Genomic DNA, 18,484 nt, shown 5'->3' with positions numbered 1-18,484 from the left:
TCCAACACACAAAGCAAAAGGTAACAGAACAGAAAGAAAGAGACAATTCCACATTTTTAGTTGAGGATTTCAATGCTCCTTGTTCAGTGACTGATAGAAACACTAGGCACAAAATCAACAAGGATATGGAAAATCTGAGTAACACCAATAACCAGCAGAATCTCACATTTATAGAACACTCCACCCAACAACAGCAGAATATATCTGTATCTGTATCTATATCTATAGCTACCTATCTTTTTCAAGCACCCATGGAACATTTAACAAGAATGTTGTTTATGGCTCATCTGTTTGTGGGTCATAAAATACACCTCAACAAATGTAAATGTTCTGAAATCACTCAGACCACATATGAAACTAGAAATAACAGAAAAATAATAAAATATTCCAAACACTTGGGTATTAACGAGCACCCTTCTAAATAATCCAAGGGTCACAGAGGAAGTATCCAATAGAATCAAGAATTATTTAAACTGAATGAAAGTGAATTCAAAACATATGAAAATTTCTGGGCTGGAACTCCAACAGTGATGCGGGAAATTCACAGAACCAAAGGCTTCTTACATTAAAAAAGAAAAAACAGGGGCGCCTGGGTGGCGCAGTCGGTTAGGCGTCCGACTTCAGCCAGGTCAGGATCTCGCGGTCCGGGAGTTCGAGCCCCGCGTCAGGCTCTGGGCTGATGGCTCAGAGCCTGGAGCCTGTTTCGGATTCTGTGTCTCCCTCTCTCTCTGCCCCTCCCCCGTTCATGCTCTGTCTGTCTCTGTCCCAAAAATAAATAAACGTTGAAAAAAAAAAAAAAAGAAAAAACAAACCCTACCATCTCAAAAAACTACATAGAGCTAAATAAAACCAGAAAGAGTAGAATAATAAACACCAGAGAAGAAACTGAGAATAGAAATAGAAAAAAATCAGTGACATAAAAAGATAGTTTTTTGAAATAGTGAATAAAATTGATAAAATCTAAGAAGATAAGTAGAAAGAACAAATATCCATTTCTAATATCAGGAATAAAACAGGAGATATAATCATAGGTCTTCCTATCATGAAAATAATAATAAAGGAATACTTCAAACAATTCCACAATTTAGTTAGAAGATTTAGATGAAATGGAACTCCTCCAGAGTTCTATCAAAACCCACCTGATATAAAATAACAACTCTCAATAGTCCTCTACCAATTAAGTTGAATGAATGTGTTATTAAAAGTATCCCAAAGATGGGGTACCTGGGTGGCTCAGTCGGTTGAGCATCCCACATCGACTCGGGTCATACTCTCACAGCTTGTGGGTTCGAGCCCCGTGTCGGGCTCTGTGCTGACAGCTCGGAGCCTGGAGCCCTGCTTCGGATTCTGTGTCTCCCTCTCTCTTTGCCCCTCCCCTGCTTGTGCTCTGTCTCTGTCTCTCTCTCTCAAAAATAAATAAACATTAAAAAAAAATTCTTAAAAAAAAAAAGTATCCCAAAGAGAAATCTCCAGGCCCAAATGATTTCACTGGAGAATTCCACCAGATATTTAAGTAAGAAATAACACCAATTTTATGAAATCTCATCCAGGAAAGAAAAGAAAGAAAAGAAAAAGAAAAGAAGAGGAGGAACACTTCCTAGTTCATTTTGGGAGGCACGTAATCCGCAGACACCGATATTAGTACAAAAAAATTATACACCAATATGCTTATGATTTTAGACACAAAATTCCCCAATAAAAGATCAGCAAACAGAATGCTGCTACACTATGTTTATATTCCATGACCTGGTGCAGTTTACTGCAAGGAAGCAAGGAGGCAAGGCCAGTTCAACATTCAAAACCAGTCAAAGCAATCTGTCATATCAACAGGCTACAGAAGAAAAATCACATGGTCACATCAGCCAAAGGAGAAAAAACATTTGGCAAAATTCAATACCCTTTCAATGAAAGCTCTTAGTAAATTAAGAGGATGTCTTTCCAAACTAGACAGAGACCACCTATATATATATATATATATATATATATATATATATATATATATACACACACACACACACACACACACACATACATATACGTATACATATATATAAAAGAGACAAACAGGGGCGCCTGGGTGGCGCAGTCGGTTAAGCGTCCGACTTCAGCCAGGTCACGATCTCGCGGTCCGTGAGTTCGAGCCCCGCGTCAGGCTCTGGGCTGATGGCTCAGAGCCTGGAGCCTGTTTCCGATTCTGTGTCTCCCTCTCTCTCTGCCCCTCCCCCGTTCATGCTCTGTCTGTCTCTGTCCCAAAAATAAATAAACGTTGAAAAAAAAATTTAAAAATAAAAAAAAATAAAAGAGACAAACCAAAAAATAGACTCTCAATTATAGACAACAAACAGATAGTTAACGGAGGGAAGGTGGTTGGGAAGGATGTATTAGGTGAAGGGGATTAAGAGTACACTTATCTCCAGGAATGAGTAATATACGGAACTGCTGAGTCACTATATTGTACGCCTGAAACTAATATAATGCTGTTTTTTTTTTTTTTTTTTTTAATGTTTGTTTATTTTCGAGACAGACAGAGACAGAATGTGAGTGGGTTAGGGGCAGAGAGTGGGCTCTGAAGCAGAATCCGAAGCAGGCTCTAGGCTCTGAGCTGTCAACACAGAGCCCAACGTGGGGCTTGAACTTACAAGCCGTGAGATCATGACCTGAGGTGAAGTTGGACGCTCAACTGACTGAGCCACCCAGGCGCCCCAATATAATGCTGTTTGTTAACTGCACTGGAATTAAAATTTTTTTAAAAAGTAAAACAACAAAAAACCCACAGCCATCATATTTAATAATCAACACTGAATGTTTTCTTCTTAACATTACAAACTAGGCAAGTATGTCCTCTTTCACCCTTTTATTTGACATTGTACTGCAAGTTCTAGCTAGTACAATAAAGACAGAAAAGGAAATGAAAGGGATACAGATTGGGAAGAAGACAAAAAGATATTTGCAATTTGCTGATAACATTATTGTTTATGAAGAAAATCCTGAGGAATCTACACAAAATTCTGCTAGAATAAGTATTCAGCAAGGTTGCAGGAGGCAAGGTCAACATATCAAAATTAATCATATTTCTCTGTAACAGTAATAATCATGTACAAACTGGAATTAAAACCTCCATATAACATACAGTGATTCCAAAAAAAGTGCCAAAGTAAAAATCTAACAAAATATGTTCAGGATTTACAAGTGGAAAATTACAAAACGCTAGTGAAATAAACCAAAAAAGATCTAAATAAATGAAGAGACATACCATGTTCGTGGTGTGAGAGTCAAAATAATAAAGATGCCAAATCTCACAGAAATGATCCATAGACTAATGTAGTGTCTATCAAATTCCCAGCGAGATGTTTCCTACATACAGACAAGCACATGATAAAGTGTTTACAGAAAGCCAAGGGAAAAAATTTGATATGGAAAGCTAAATCAATTTTAAAAAAGAATAAAGGAGAAATCACTTCACCCAATTTTAAGATTTACTAAAAGCTGCAGTAATCAAGATAGTTTGGTACTGGCAGAAGTTTAGATGTACAAATCAGTGGGATAACACAGAGACTCAGAAATAGACCAACATAAATATGCCCAACAGGTTTTTGATTAAGGAATAAACATAATTCAGTGGAGACATAGTACTGTAGTCTAGTTTTCAACCAATGGTGCCAGTCAACTGAACATCCTTAAGCAAAAATACAAGAAAGAAACTCAACCTAAACCTCACATGGTAATACAAAAATTAACTTGACATGGATTAGAGATTTATATGCAAAAACGATAACACTTTTAGGAGAAAACACAGGAGAAAGTATTCAGGACATAGAGCTTCCTTAAGACTTCTTAGACATGAACCGAAAAGGATTAAGAGGTGCCTTCACAATAATGCCATGAATCAATGTAACAAAAATGGCTTGGTCTATGATGGCAATACAAAAGTACACCTGCGGTGATTTAGGAGGCCCTGAGGAGGGTTCAAAGTGAATGCGTGATTATTTTTACATCTTTCTGTACAGCATATTTCTTAATGTGAGGTAATACTATCACAGGTAGGGCAAAGCAAAGCAAAGCAAAACAAAACAAAAAAAACCCCACAAAAAAACAAAGAAGGAATTCCAAAAGACGCTGATAAAGGTACTGTTACTTACTACACTGGAAACCAAGGCCATGGAAACAACAGTGAAACTCACACACCCCTGCATGTGCACATGCCCATTTCATCTGTTAATATTCTAGTCAATTTCCTCAACAGTGAATCCTCACACCACCTTTCGTAGGATTAAAAATGGGATTCTTTCTCTCTGCTTTTTGGAGTTTCTATTTTTTTTGCTTAATTTAGCTATGTGTTTTCTTTTGTTTTGGCTCTAATTCGACCCATAGAAAACAAGTGAGGTGGACTTGGGAGAAGCCTCTCTAAATAGGATTGGAGAAGCTCAGGAACCACAATCAGAGGATTCATCTGAGAAGGTAACGCAGCTACACTGCCATCCTCGTCGTACAGCAAAATACAAAAAAACAATAGACAAGTAGATCAAGAGCACGTATAAACGGATGGTTAAGTACACCTGAAAAAATTTTTTTGCTTTTTAAAAAATCAAAGTCTTAAGAATGTGCTACAGTGGGCCCATTCATATGTACATTTTTATCTCCTGAAATATGAGTCTTTCATAACTCAAGTTTTCATATTTCTTGTTAAGACTTATGCTACTCAAAGGTAGGGATGATGCTGTAGAACAAAGGCCTTCAATAAAGGTTTTCAAGGGACTGTGGGGTCTGGGAGGCACCCTGTCCTATGGGCGACGGCTGAATAAAGCCATCTGTGAGTGTGAAAAAACATAAACATAAAAATAAAAAAAATAAAGGCTTTCAACACACCCTCAACTGTCCCAACTGTCCTGACAATGGACAGCAGTGAAGGTATATACAAGGCAAAGGGGACAAGGCTCTCTGATCTCTGAAACACCGCCCCCCCCAAATAAGATAAGGAACAAGAAACTGCCATAGGCTTGTCACAGAAATATGAAAGAAACTGTGCTTGTGTTTCTCTTGTATCTCCTCCTCCTTTGTTTAAATATCCCTGAGATAATTTTGCAGTGTAAACTGAGAAGATGGGGCCAATGGTTATGCTAAGTGCACGAGAATGACTGGATCATGCTCTTGGAGGAGTTCTCAGATGTAGAATAAGGCTCTAGGCTGGGTGAATTTCCAGTATGACTCCTCAGATGACAACCGATATCCTCCAACAGAAGGGTTTCTCTTTGGTATGAATGATCAGATTCTGAATAAGAGGTTTCCTCAGTGGCTACATTCAAAAGTCTTTCCCCTGTGGAGCACTTAGAGGGTGACCAAGGACTGCCCGCTCGTGAAGGGTCTCCCCACTTCTGCTGCGCTGCCCCTGACGGGGTGTCTCCCAGTATGAATCCTCTGATGCTGAGTGAGGGAGGAGCTACGACTGAAGGCCTTTCCACACTCGCTGCATTCATAGGGCTTCTCCCCGGTGTGGATGACGGCGTGTCGGATGAGGCTTGTGCTCCAGCAGAAGGATTTCCCACACTCGACACATTCATAGGGTTTCTCTCCACTGTGAATCCGCTGGTGCCTCGTGAGCCCCGAGCGGCGGTTGAAGGCCTTCCCACACTCAGAGCACTCGAAGGGCTTCTCCCCAGCGTGAATGCTGACATGTCGGATGAGGTCCTTCCTAGTGCTAAAGGCTTTCCCACATTGTTTGCACTCAAAAGGTTTTTCTCCAATGTGGGCCCTTTTGTGCAAGATGAAAGTGTAGCAGTAGGTGAAGGCCTTTCCACACTCACTGCACTCATAGGGCTTCTCCCCGGTGTGGATGATGGAGTGTCGAATGAGGTTTGCCCTCTGGCAAAAGGCTTTGCCACACTGCACGCACTCATAGGGCTTCTCTCCACTGTGAATCCGCTGGTGCCTCGTGAGGTATGAGCGGCGGTTGAAGGCCTTCCCGCACTCCATGCACTCGTAGGGCTTCTCCTCAGTGTGGATGCTGAAGTGTCGGATGAGGTCTGACCGATTGCTAAAGGCTTTCCCACATTCTTTGCACTCGTAGGGTTTTTCTCCAGTGTGGGCCCTTTTGTGCAAGATGAAAGTGGAGCAGTGGGTGAAGGCCTTTCCGCACTCAGTGCACACATAGGGCTTCTCGCCGGTGTGACTCCGCTGGTGCTGCTTGAGGTGTGACCGGCGGTAGAAGGCCTTCCCACACTCCAGGCACTTGTAGGGCTTCTCCCCCGTGTGGATGACATAGTGCTGAATGAGGTCTGTGCTGTCGCAAAAGGCTTTCCCACATTCGTTGCATTCAAAGGGTCTCACTCCACTGTGAATCTGCTGGTGCCACGTGAGATGTGAGCGGCGGTTGAAGGCCTTCCCACACTCCAGGCACTCGAAGGGCTTCTCTCCTGTGTGGATGATGTAGTGTCGAAGGAAACCTGTCTTATCTCGGAAGGCTTTTCCACATTCTTTGCACACAAAGGGTTTCTCTCCAGTGTGGCTCCTGTTATGCAAGACTAAATTGGAGCGGTGGGTGAAGGCCTTTCCACACTCACTGCACTTATAAGGCTTCTCCCCAGTGTGAATCCGCTGGTGCCTCGTGAGGTGCGACCTGCGGTTGAAGGCCTTCCCGCACTCCATGCACTCGTAGGGCCTCTCCCCCGTGTGGATCATGTGGTGCTGGAGGAGGTGTGTGCTCTTGCTAAAAGTTTTCCCGCACTCGGTGCATTCATAGGGCTTCACTCCAGTGTGAACCTGCTCATGTCGAACAAGAAAGCAGTTCTTGGTAAACACTTTCCCGCATTCCGCACACTTATAGGGACGTCTCCCTTCACGAATCAAGGGATCTTTCAGTGGTCCCCGTGAGTCACGTTCATGGAGGACATGTCCCGCAGGGATCAGCTCCTGTACAATCCTTGAGTGTAGACTATCATCTGTCCCTAAACCATCATGTTCGGGCTTCGTGTTTCCAGGGAGCTTTTCCATCAGGGGGTCTGTTCCTGGTTCCAACTGGCCTTCCAGCATTTCTGATGGCCTATCCTGACTTTTGCCTTGCCCAAGCTGGGAGTACCCTGGGGCTCGTGAAGTCATTTGCTCCCGTGGTGAGGTTTCCTCAGACGAGGCAAGGTGAGAAGGGGAAGGCTCGGTGGTCTCAGGTTTTATATTGTCACCTAAGGGAATACAATACACAGAAGGGCCTATTAGAGATGGCAACACAGAAAAGCAAAATTGCCATTTCAGTGGGAATAAGAAAATGGAAACAGTGGCTCAGCACCTCCCATGTTTTCCAATCTCGGAAACCTCGTTTACAATTTCTTTCTTTTTGGATCCTGAACTCTTGAAACCTTTGAGAGGAAATCCAGAGGGAGAGAACCGATGGGGGACAGAGTGTCTGGAGACTAGGGACGGGCAGACAGAGGAATGTCGCGTGTGTGCTGGGTTTGCTCCAAGCAAGAACGTCTGCAGGTGCTATAAGAGGCCAGGATAGGAGCACCTGAGGCAGCCCATGCAGCAGCCAGGAAGAGGTCAGGGAAGCTTCCTGCACAGGGAGAGCTAGAAGCTGCCGGACAGAGAGAGTGGGAACACCATTTCGGCCTCGGTTAACAGAATGAACAAAGGCAGAGTGTTCCGAGACTCAGGGAGTGCAGCACGCCAGAGATGGGCCTGTGAGAGTACAGCCCCCGACACGGGATTGGTGTCCTCGCAAGGGGAGACACAAGAGCGTCTACCGTGTGAGGACAGAGAGACCGCCATCTGCAAACCAGGAAGAGGGCCCTCACCACACATCAGATCTGCCAGCACCCGGATCTTAAACTTCCAGCCTCCAGAACCGTGGATAACAAACGTTTGTTGTTAAAGCTGCCAGTCTCGTTACAGCAGTGCAGACCACCTAGATAGCAGGTGTGAGCAATGTTCTCGTTCTTCAGTTCAGTGATGTTAAGTACGTTATTTTCAAAAAGAAATGAATGAGCAAATACCTTGAGTAATACATCAATTAATCAAGGTCATTCATGAATCAGTGAGGACAGTGTGTCATAAGCCAAGGTTTAGGATTAATTGCAATTTGTACCTGAGGTCCACTTTAACAAAAGTTAGAGATCACAGCAGTATTACGGTTAAGATCATGGTCTTGGGGGGGGCGCCTGGGTGGCTCAGTCGGTTGGGCATCTGACTTTGTTCGGCTCAGGTCATGATCTCAGTTCGTGGGTTCCAGCCCCGCATTGGGCTGTGTGCTGACAGCTCAGAGCCTGGAGCCTAATTCGGATTCTGTGTCTCCCTCTCTCTCTCTCTGCCGCCCCCCCCCCCCCCCCCCGCCTCATGCTCTGTCTCTCTCTCAAAAATAAACGTTAAAAAAAAAAAAAAAAGATCATGGTCTTGGACCACAGAAACCCTAGGCCCAAGCCCCACAGGAACGCAGTATTAGCTCCGTGGTACCTCCCACGGCACTCAAATTCCTTCAGCCCTCATTTTGTCTTCTCAAGAATAAAGCTAAAAAAAGAGCCTGGACTGTAGGACTCCATGAGGATGGAGTGAAATCCTGCATTTGCCATGTTTGCTATGTGAACCATGTTCAGTCTGGTGCCAGACACTGAGCAAAACGTAACCCCCGTTAGCTCTAATTGTTTATCATGGGTTAGTCCCATAACATACATCTGGGACCTAATTAGGAAGTATGTAAACTGACAGTGTAAGAATGTACATATTAACCCTGGAGGGTATTGAAGAATAAAAAGAACGGTCCATGGGTCACCCGGGTGGCTCAGTCAGTTAAGTGTCTTACTTGGGCCCAGGTCATGATCTTGTTTGTGAGTTTGAGCCCTGCACTGGGCCCTCTGCTATCAGCACAGAGCCTGCTTTAGATCTCTCTCCCCCTCTCTCTCTGTCCCTTCCCCACTTGGGGGTGCAGGGAGCATGGTCCAAGAGAGGCGTAATGAGCCAACATTAAAGAGGCCACCAGAGTAAGGAGACAAGATAGGTCCCGGGAGATCAGGGGCAGAGACCCCAAGAAGGCCGGATGCCCACGACACAATCAGAAAAGCGTGCCACACAACGAGCTCACACGGTATGGAGTTTAAGTGTCTGCTCTGGAGCCAGAACGCCTGGCCCACATCCTGGCTCACGTCCTGCCTGCACCAAGTGAGCAGATATGGCACAAGTTACTTAGCTGCTCCCATCTCAATCTCGTCTAAAGCACTGACAGGCTCAGCTTCTGCCTCAAAGGCCGCCCTGAAGGCTGAATTGAGACAAGACCTGTAAAACGCCGGGCACAATGCCGGCCCCTGCGGGGCGTTCAGTAAACTGCGGGCCGTTACCCATTATCCTGATGGTCGCTGCCGTATTTGGAAACTGGGAGCAAAGCAGTGACCGTGTAAGGAATATTTTCCTAAGGAACATTTTCCCGTGCTGTGGTTCAGAGGAACCCCCCACGGGGCCTCCAAGAGCGAAGAGGACAATGTTGGCACTTTCATACGCAAATGGAGGGAATGTGAAAGGGGGCACCATTCTGCAGAACTGCCTGGCAGTTTCCAATTGAGCCAACCTGACCCAGAAACATACCAGAGTCCGTTCCTCACAGAAATCAGTGCCTCTTGGCACTGAAACACATGACAAGAATATCCTCGGCAGCAGGAAGTTGAAAACAACAGCAATGCCTGTCAAGAGGGGAAGGGATAAAGGGCAGTTTTTCACACAATGAGACATCACACTGTATCGACTGTGAAAAACTCCAACTATATGCAACCACATGAAAAGAATCTCACAGACATAATGATGATCAAGAGATAGATATACCGACAGCACACAGTGGGTTCAACACTCAGATCTATGCTGATGGTCTAAACAGGGGCTACCTCACGGAAGGGGCTGTCGAGGGCATGAGACCCTGATAAGGTGCTGGAGATATTCTACAGTGGCCCCCCTTATCTGCGGGGGATTTGTACCAAGACCTCCCGTGGATCCCTGAAATGATGGGTAGTATCAATCCTGTATATACTATGTTTTGTCCCTGTACATACATACCTAAAGTTTAATTTATACATTTGGCACATAAGAGATTAACAAAAAAACTAATAATAAAATAGAACAATTTTAACAAACGCTGGAATAAAAGTTACACGAATGTGGTCTCTATCCGAAAATATCTTATTGTACGCCACTCACCCTTCTTGTGGTGCTGTGAGATGATAAAACGCCCACATGAGGAGACGAAGGGAGGTGAATGACGCAGGCGTGCGACACAGCATTAGGCTACTATTGACCTTCTACTGATATATCAGAAGGACCATCACCTGCTTTTGGACCGTGGTTGCCCACGGGTAACTGAAACCGCAGAAAGCGAAACCACAGATCAGGGGCACTGTGGTATATATTAGCGTAACGGTGGTGATGTGGGTTTATACGTATACAAAGATTCGTCAAGCTGACCTCTTAAGGCTTTTAAGCAACACAGCATATGAGTTATATCTCATTCAAAAAGTTCAAGAAAATAATCATTAATGGGAGGTATGGAGCAAAAATGTAGACATCTCTCGCAAGAATGAGACAACTTTGGGGCACCTGGGTGGCTCAGTTGGTTAAGCATCCGACTTTGGCTCAGGTCACAATCTCACTGTTCATGGGTTCGAGCCCCATGTCAGGCTCTGTGCTGACTTCTCAGAGCCTGGAATCTGCCTCAGACTCTGTGTCTCCCTCTCTCTCTGCCCCTTCCCCCGCTCGTGCTCTGTCTCTCTCTCTCTCTCAAAAAATGAATACACATTTAAAAAAAAAAAAAAAAAGAATGAGACAACTTTTCCAAGATTGGTTATACAGGGAAAGTGGAGTTGATGCCAGTGTGCAGACACGGGAGAGGCATAAGCCTTTGTAATTTACTTTCCCTAAGTGTGAGGCAACCGAGCATATTTTTATGTTGAGCAGAGATTAGATAAAGTTGAAGAGGCAGAAAATACGTGAAGAAGCAAGTGCCCTAAAAAGGTGTGATCTGGACTTAGTGCAGGAACTAAGGTCGAGCTCCACGAGGGGGCAGGATGGGGAGGTTCACACAGAGATTTCTATCCATGTATAAGGGTTGGAGATCAAGCAACAGAAGAACACAGACGACTTTCACCATGAAAATGTGCTGAGACATCACTGGTGGGTGGGGGGGCCGGTGAAGGTCTAGAACAAGGTCCAAGTGGCTGGGGGAGCCAGTGTGGGAGGCAGCACAGATCAGAGGCATGCAGCAGACGTAGGGAGACCGGCTGGACTTAGGTGTGTGGGGACAGGTCAGCGGTAGCAGGGGAGGCAGTGGAGACGCGTGCGTGAAATGGACAGGATGTCTGGATGTGGGGGCTGGTGGAGACGGAAGGGTTGAGGAGTGACTTAAAGTGGCACCCAGCCTTCTGACCTGCACGGGAGGTGGGAGGAGAGGGAAAAATCAAGAGCTCCCTCTCAGGCATGGTGAGCTGAAGTGTCTTGTGCACATTCGCAGACGTGAGACCGGGGACACGGGCGAAGGTGTGGAACAGACTCTGAAGGGCTGAACGGACCAAGGGACCACGAGAGGGGAGAGCCTGGCTCTGCGGTGGCACCAGTCAGCACACCTGATGTCCCGAGGGCCTCAGCGGCCCACGTTTGGGGAAGAGGTGAAGTGTTGGCGAAGTGTTACCTTGACGCTTAAGCGAACAGGAGGGGTGCTAAGATATGGAGCCCAGGAGTGCTTCTGAGTGTCTAATGGACCCTTGGAGAATGGTGGAGAAGGTGGCAAAGGGTGAGACGCAGAGGACAGCTAGTCTCCTCGCGCTTCAGAAGACAGCCTGAACTACTATCATGATTCACGAGGACGCATACTGTGACGTGAGCAGCACTAACAGCTTACCTTTGCTGAGCCATTCGTGCCCTGTAGGTCAGGGCCAGTGTGAACCAGCGTCACATGCAATCTGGTACGTCCTCAAACAATCCAGTGATATAGAAACTATTATTGCCAGCAGTTTTCAGGAGCAGACTACACTCACCAAACCATTGGCTCCTCTCCACGGACACACAGCTCAGCCTCATTTCCCAGAGCCAGGCACCGAAGTGCAGCCAGATCGAATGTGATGAGAAATAGTGGGTATGACCCCTCCCTTTCTTCTCTGATTTCCCCTCTGCTAGCTGGAAGGAGGCAGGACAACCCGGAAGTCTCATGTTGACGACAGGAGGTAGCTGGGTCCCTGAGTAACTGTGTGGCACACAGCTACAGGTGGACCCACACAGTCCTTCGGTGAGAAAAGTACTTTTCATATGCTGAGCCCCCAAGATTCTGGAATACACCTGTTAGAGCAGCTGAGTTACAGTGGCTGAACTTACATGAAGGCACTGTGAGATGACGCACCTTTCTTGTGGCCACAGGGTTGTGGCATGTCACAGCTAGTTTTTAAGCCCGAGCAACCAGAGCCAAGAGCCCGAACTTCTTACTTAATAGGCCCCACACCTCCCCAGGAGTGCTGGACATTGTGATGGGGTGCCGGGAACGGGTGGAAAGACCTCAGATTACAAGGCTCCGTGCATCCTAAGCCTTGAGAGAGGCCACAACAGTAAAACTTCCACAAACTCCAGGGACAGTCTACTCTGCCGTCTACAAGCTGCCAGGACCCCCACCTGGCCAGCTGTTGGCACCCACCTGGGCAATTGCTAGAGGAGAGGCCTCTCTGCAGTGTCCATAACTCTGGGCTCCGCTCCAGTGGGTAGATCTGCTCTGGTTTGGGTAGAGGACAGCCTGTTTACGGAGAAAGAAAGAGGACGTGGAGATTCTGGTGAGAAGAAATAAATCTAGACTGGGACATCAGAATTTGGAGAAGGCCTCAGAATGAAGCTGCTCCCATCCATGCAAATAAAATGATGTGACCTGGAAACCAGCTGCATAAAACACTGTCATTGGGCCCCATAGCATCGGCATTACCATAGCATCGGTAGACATTAGCATCGGCTCCACAGAATGCACCAATTCCCTTTGATCCCCATCCTGTAGAATCGCAATGCTGTTTAGACCTATCTCCTGAAGGTGCTTTCTAATTAATCCAGTCAGGGGCCTCGACCTCCCTGTGCGTCAGCCAATACCTGGTGAGCTTTGCTGCTACTACTGCCTAATTGACACAAAATATCTGGGGTGAGGCCTGGGCATCAGGAGATTTTAAACACGTCCCAGGATGATGGCACCCCACCTAGTAGGTTCATTTCACCAGTGGCATCTCTGATCATAGACAGTCAGGTAGGCAGAGTGGCTGGGTACTCTGAGCAGAGAGATAGGTTATTCCAGGCAGAAAGACTAGAATGCAAATACAGGAATAAGGACAACAAATAGAATACAGTGACAGATATGGTAAATATTAACCCCTCTGTATCAATATCACTTGGATCGTCTGGTTTTTTTCTAAATGCTCCAATTATAAGACAGAGATGGTCAGAATGGATAAAAAAAATAAGACCCAACTATAGATCGTCTATAAAAAACCCACTGTAAATAAAAAGATACATGTTGAAAGTAAATGGATGGAGGAAAATATACTAATACGTTATCAGAATACGCTAACACTAGTCAAAAGAAAGCAGGCAGACCTGTATTAATTTCAGACAGGGCAGACCTCAAAGCAAGGAAAATTACCAGGGATGAAGAAAGCATTATGTAATGATAAACGGGTTAGTTTGCTAAGAAGACATAAAATTCCTTAATCTGTATGTGTCTGCCATCAAACTATATGAGGCAAAAACTGATAGAATGACAAGGAGAAATAGATGAATCCCCTATCAAAGTTGGAGACTACACTACTCCTCTACCAGAAATGGACAGATCCGGGGCGCCTGGGTGACTTAGTTGGTTGAGTGTCCGACTCTTGGTTTCTGCTCAGGTCATGATCTCGCAGTTTCAGGATTTTGAGCCCTGTGTCAGGCTCTGCGTTGCAGTGTGAAGCCTGCTTGAGATTCTCTCTCTCTCCCTCTCTCTCTGCCCCGCTGTCTCAGCAACCTCAGCCCAAGGAGGCTGAAACAGTGACAGGGGGATGTGAGCAGGAGGCCTCAATCCTCAGGAAACACGGGCCAGAGAGAGAGACAGACTTGATGACGCTAGACGGCGCTTCAGGAACCACTAAAAACAAAAAACTGGGACTCCCACTCAGTTGTGTGGTCAAATAGGGATGCTTGCACAGACATAAATGGCATCTACTCTCCTCAACATTTCACAAAAGAACGAACCTGTGCCACCAAAAACTGCAGGAGAGCTTTTCGCAACAAAGAGGGGTCTTTGAAACTGAACAGATTAAGCTTTAGAGGGACTCGTTGCAGTGGCCCTATTTTCTCACTTGCCGAAGATGGCATGTCGGCAGAATTAAGCGAATGAAGAGGAACAGTATCTGCATACAAGAAGAGCAGAGACACGGAACATGGGGCCTCACACCGCAAGGACTGGGCGACCGCTTCCTGCTGCCAAACAGCTGTGGCAGAAAAAAACCACTGTGAAAAGACAGAGACACAAGCAGACCCACGGAGAGGTCAGGACGAAAGCCCCGGAAGCCAGGGCATAATCGTGCTTCTCAAAGTTGCTGGATCAGTCCCTCAAGGGGCCCAGCTGGCATTCCTTCCTGTGGGTTCCGTGAGACACCTCCATTTCCTCCCAACACACCCTTCTTTGGCTGTGACCAAAAGCCAACTATGTTCTCGCCTCACCCTCCCTCCCACACAGAAGCCCAGGCAGGAAGAGGGGAGTCTAGAAAATCACCGAAGCTGTGGGGAGGAGGGAGGCAGGCTACAGAGGCCTTGTCGACCAGCCAGGCCTGGAGCCAGAGAGTGGAGGGAAGGAGGTGATGGGGCTCCCACACGGCAGGAGGAGGGAGGCCTCACCCAGAGAGACCAGGAGCCTGCAGGTTTCCAGCATCACCTCCTGGTACAGGGTCCTCTGGGCAGGGTCCAGCTGCCCCCACTCCTCCTGGGTAAAAGTCACAGCCACATCGTCGAAGGTCACCAGCATCTGAAAAGTCAAATAGAGGCAGCTGTGTTTGTCCTAGGGCTACTGACGGGAACCAGAGCCCATCTCTCTTGATGGCGAGGGAGCAGAGAGACCAAACGGCCACTGAGGGTTGAGCTCTGTGCTGGCCTCAAGGACTCCGAGATGCTGCTTTGCCTTGATTACAACAGCGCGGGAGCCAGGAGCCTCCCACGTGGGAGCCCAGGGAGAATGACGCAAGGTCAGGACCTTCCTGTGTGGACTGTGAGACACAGCATGGCAAGGGCTCTGAGACGCCAGACGAATGGGAGAGCATTGAAAATAGCAGCAATGATAATTACAGAATAATCCCCGAGACTTACTGGTCTCCACAGTGTGCCTGCCTCATGCAGACGCTCTGCCTGTCTCCTTAAAGGGAACAAAAGTCATACTCCTGAGGTGTGAATCCTCTTAAAATCAACACTTGCCTGGCAAGTGTTACTTGGGAGCCTCAATTCCTGGGTCAATACAGTAATTATCACTCGGTGGTAGTAGTTTTGAAAATTAATGAAAAAAAGATATTCGTAAAAGAAGCACTGGACGACTGACCACAGCCTGAGGTCGTATCATTATCACCCTCATGCCAGTCAGGGCCCTAAGTTTACACGTGGTATGAGCAGAGGCAGGATTTGAATTGAGGTCCCTCTGGTCTACGGTCTAACTGCACAATCTTGACACTCCTCCATTAGCAAAGGAGTTAATGCAGATGTGAAGGATTTCACATAAATACCCAGTCACACTCATTTTGGCAAACATTGAACATAATTTCTGTGGACAAGGGCAGAGGAGCGAGCTCATCATCAGCCACCTTACAGGACAGTCACCTGAGGTGGTGGCACCTGCTTGGGAAGTGGCAGGGCCTGGATCAGGTGCCAATGCCTTCTGCTCCTCAGACTGCCAGGGAGAATCCACAATGAGCCATCGTTTCTTTTTCCTACTGGAATCTTCTTTCCTTTCCTTTGGCGACTCTGCCGGAACTCAAACCCGCCTGCCTGGGTCCTCACGGCACCCATCCCTGAGGAAAGATTACTTCAGGCCCAGAGAACGGAAGCTGCTGAGGACGATGCAAGCAGGCTGCGGCCATGAGAACAGCCTCCGATTTACCACTGTCTGTCCTGGCAGAGTGTATGATGGAACGGTCAGCAAATGATCACAGAGGCTGGCCCTCCCAGGGTAGGTCTCGACAGATGGGGACGGGGGGCCATGGAAATCACACAGGTCTTCTGGGGACTCCTGAAACAAATATACCTTTTTTTGTCCACACGCTTCTACCTGCTGAAATGCCATATTCCCACCTTCCGCCCAAACTGCCTACTCCAAGGAAGCCTGCTTGGCTTGCAATGTTTCCGTGTCACTGCCAGGTATCCCTATATGCGTTTTGTACAGAAGGGGGTAAAAATACAGGCTGTGGTGGCTGACACACTGATTGTTTCTGCTACTTAAGAGCAGCAGTGAGGGGCGCCTGGGTGTCTGCCGGTTGAGAGTCTGACTTCAACTCAGGTCATGATCTCAAGGTTTGTGAGTTTGCACCCCACATCTGGCTTGCTGCTGTCAGCGCGGACCCCACTTCGAATCCTCTGTCCCCCTCTCTGCCCCTCCCTGGCTCGCACTCTCTCTCTCTCTCTCAAACATAAGTAAAACATTAAAAAGAAAAAAGAGCTGCAGTGAATTTGGGCAAATAACTGAACTCTCTAAGCCTCAGCTGTTTTCATGCAAAACAGCAATAATAACAGAACTTAACTCAGAGGAGGTGAGGATTAAAAGAGGTGAAATGTTAGGTGTGCCCTTCAACCCACAGCAAAAATTAACCAAGGCCAGCGATTATGGTTCCTCTGCCACTGTTTTCTCTTTGCTCCCACAACATCCCAGACATATTCCACCAGGAACCCTTATTTAATTTTGCCAGGTTTCCTACACAAAAATGCCAGATGATGGGCAAGCAGGGAAGGGGCCACTTCGGCCTGAACTGCTGGGACAGTTCTGTCCAAATGCGTGACATCTGAGCAGAGGCCAGAAGGATGTGAAAGGAAGACCCCCCCCCCCCACCCCCCGCCAGAGTCAAAGGGGCAGAATCGCGGGCACAGGGCAGGGCTGGGGGATGAACTCAGCATGGTCAGGCTGGTGTGTCCGGAGAACCGCGCCCCCGGGGAAGAAGGCAAGGTCGAGGAGGTCGGCGGGAGGGCCGGGTGGGCACCTGCAGGTCCCCGGGCGGGCTGGATCTGTGAGTGACGGACGCCCGCGGAAGGAAGCATCACTTTCACCTTCCAGGCACTGACCAAACACTTGTCGGAACTCCGGCACTGCCGCAGGACTACGGACAATAAAACGGCAAGCTAGCGACGCGCGCTGTACACAAACGACAGGGAGAAAAGGCAAGCGAACGGCTTCCTAGCCTCCGGCTGCCCAGGAGCCCTCTCTGCAGCAGACAGGCTGCAATACCCACAGCGTCGTCCACTCACCCGCGCAGGGGCCATCCACGCCGCCGCCATCGTGGGACCCTGTGCACAGAGCGGGGCCCGGGGAGGGGGTGGCGGCCGAGGGGCCCCAGAGCGGGGCGACCTCGGCTGGCGGTCTCACTCCCAGCCTCAGCTTCCCCGCTGTGAAGCGCGCTCGAGGCCCAGGGCTGCAGGGACAGCAGGCGCTCACGTGACACCCCGTTATAGAGAATGAGGGGCGGGTATCAGGCTCGTACAAGGACGCGGAGGTAAGACCCACGCTCCACACCGCCTTCTCCGCTCGCGCCTCATAAAGGTGCCCTGCACACCACTGCTCGAAGCCGCACAGACCGGTACGACCCACCCGGCACCGGCGGATGACGTTCGCCTCCACGGAGCAGGAAGTCCTGCCCCCGCCGGGGCGGGCCGCAGGAAACGCCCCTGTCCTGGGCTGTCATTGGCCCAGCTCGCGCGCGGACACGCGGTGTACAGCCTTCTGGGAATTGTGGTTTTGTCCCTGAAAGCAGCGGCGGTGGGAAGCTTCCCGAGCCTGTCTCCTCCAGTGGAAGAGTGCGCGAGGCCGAGTACCGCCTCAGACCTGCATCTTCACAGTGGGGCCGAGGGACGGGCGCGAAACGGTCCCTCACGTGCCCGGGGAAATCGAGGCTCCGGGGGCCGGGACGTCCGCATGGGGTCGGGGCACGTGACACGTCGGGGACCGAGGTCTTCGGCTCAGCTCGGGACTTCCCCGTGTTCCTCACCTCCTCGCGATCCTCCTGGAGGGAGCCGGGCACACAAGCCTTAAGAGTAGCGAGCGCCAGGACGCGGACGCCAGAAGCCCTCCCTCCCACGCGGCGCATGCGCATCGCCTGGCCCCTCGCGGGCTCTGTCCAGCACCAGCTGCACGTGCTGTGGGGCCTTGACGCCCGCTGGTGAGCGAGGCCGGAGGTGGACGCAGGGGTCGAGCACCGGCACTTTCACCTGTGTCTCATCGCTGGCCCAGGGGTCGTGCATGGATCTGCAAATTCGGGAGTTGTTAGCGAACAGGGTTATCTCC

General features: G+C 48.3%; 1 protein-coding gene across 1 annotated transcript; it reads right to left on the bottom strand.

Moving 5' to 3' along the window:
- Positions 1-2,771: 2,771 nt before the first annotated feature.
- On the bottom strand, positions 2,772-17,834 carry LOC106989516 (zinc finger protein 543). Its single transcript, XM_027037433.2, is given in 5 exon segments — positions 2,772-5,480; positions 5,482-7,172; positions 12,638-12,733; positions 14,851-14,977; positions 17,452-17,834. Coding segments are annotated over 5 exon segments (2,307 nt in total). The 5' UTR covers positions 17,482-17,834; the 3' UTR covers positions 2,772-5,117.
- Between the last annotated feature and the right edge of the window lie 650 nt (positions 17,835-18,484).

The sequence above is a fragment of the Acinonyx jubatus genome, chromosome E2 (genome assembly GCF_027475565.1).
Source record: "Acinonyx jubatus isolate Ajub_Pintada_27869175 chromosome E2, VMU_Ajub_asm_v1.0, whole genome shotgun sequence".
Taxonomy (NCBI): domain Eukaryota; kingdom Metazoa; phylum Chordata; class Mammalia; order Carnivora; family Felidae; genus Acinonyx; species Acinonyx jubatus.
Note: the sequence above shows the minus strand (reverse complement) of the source record. Positions and strands in the feature narration are given on the sequence as shown.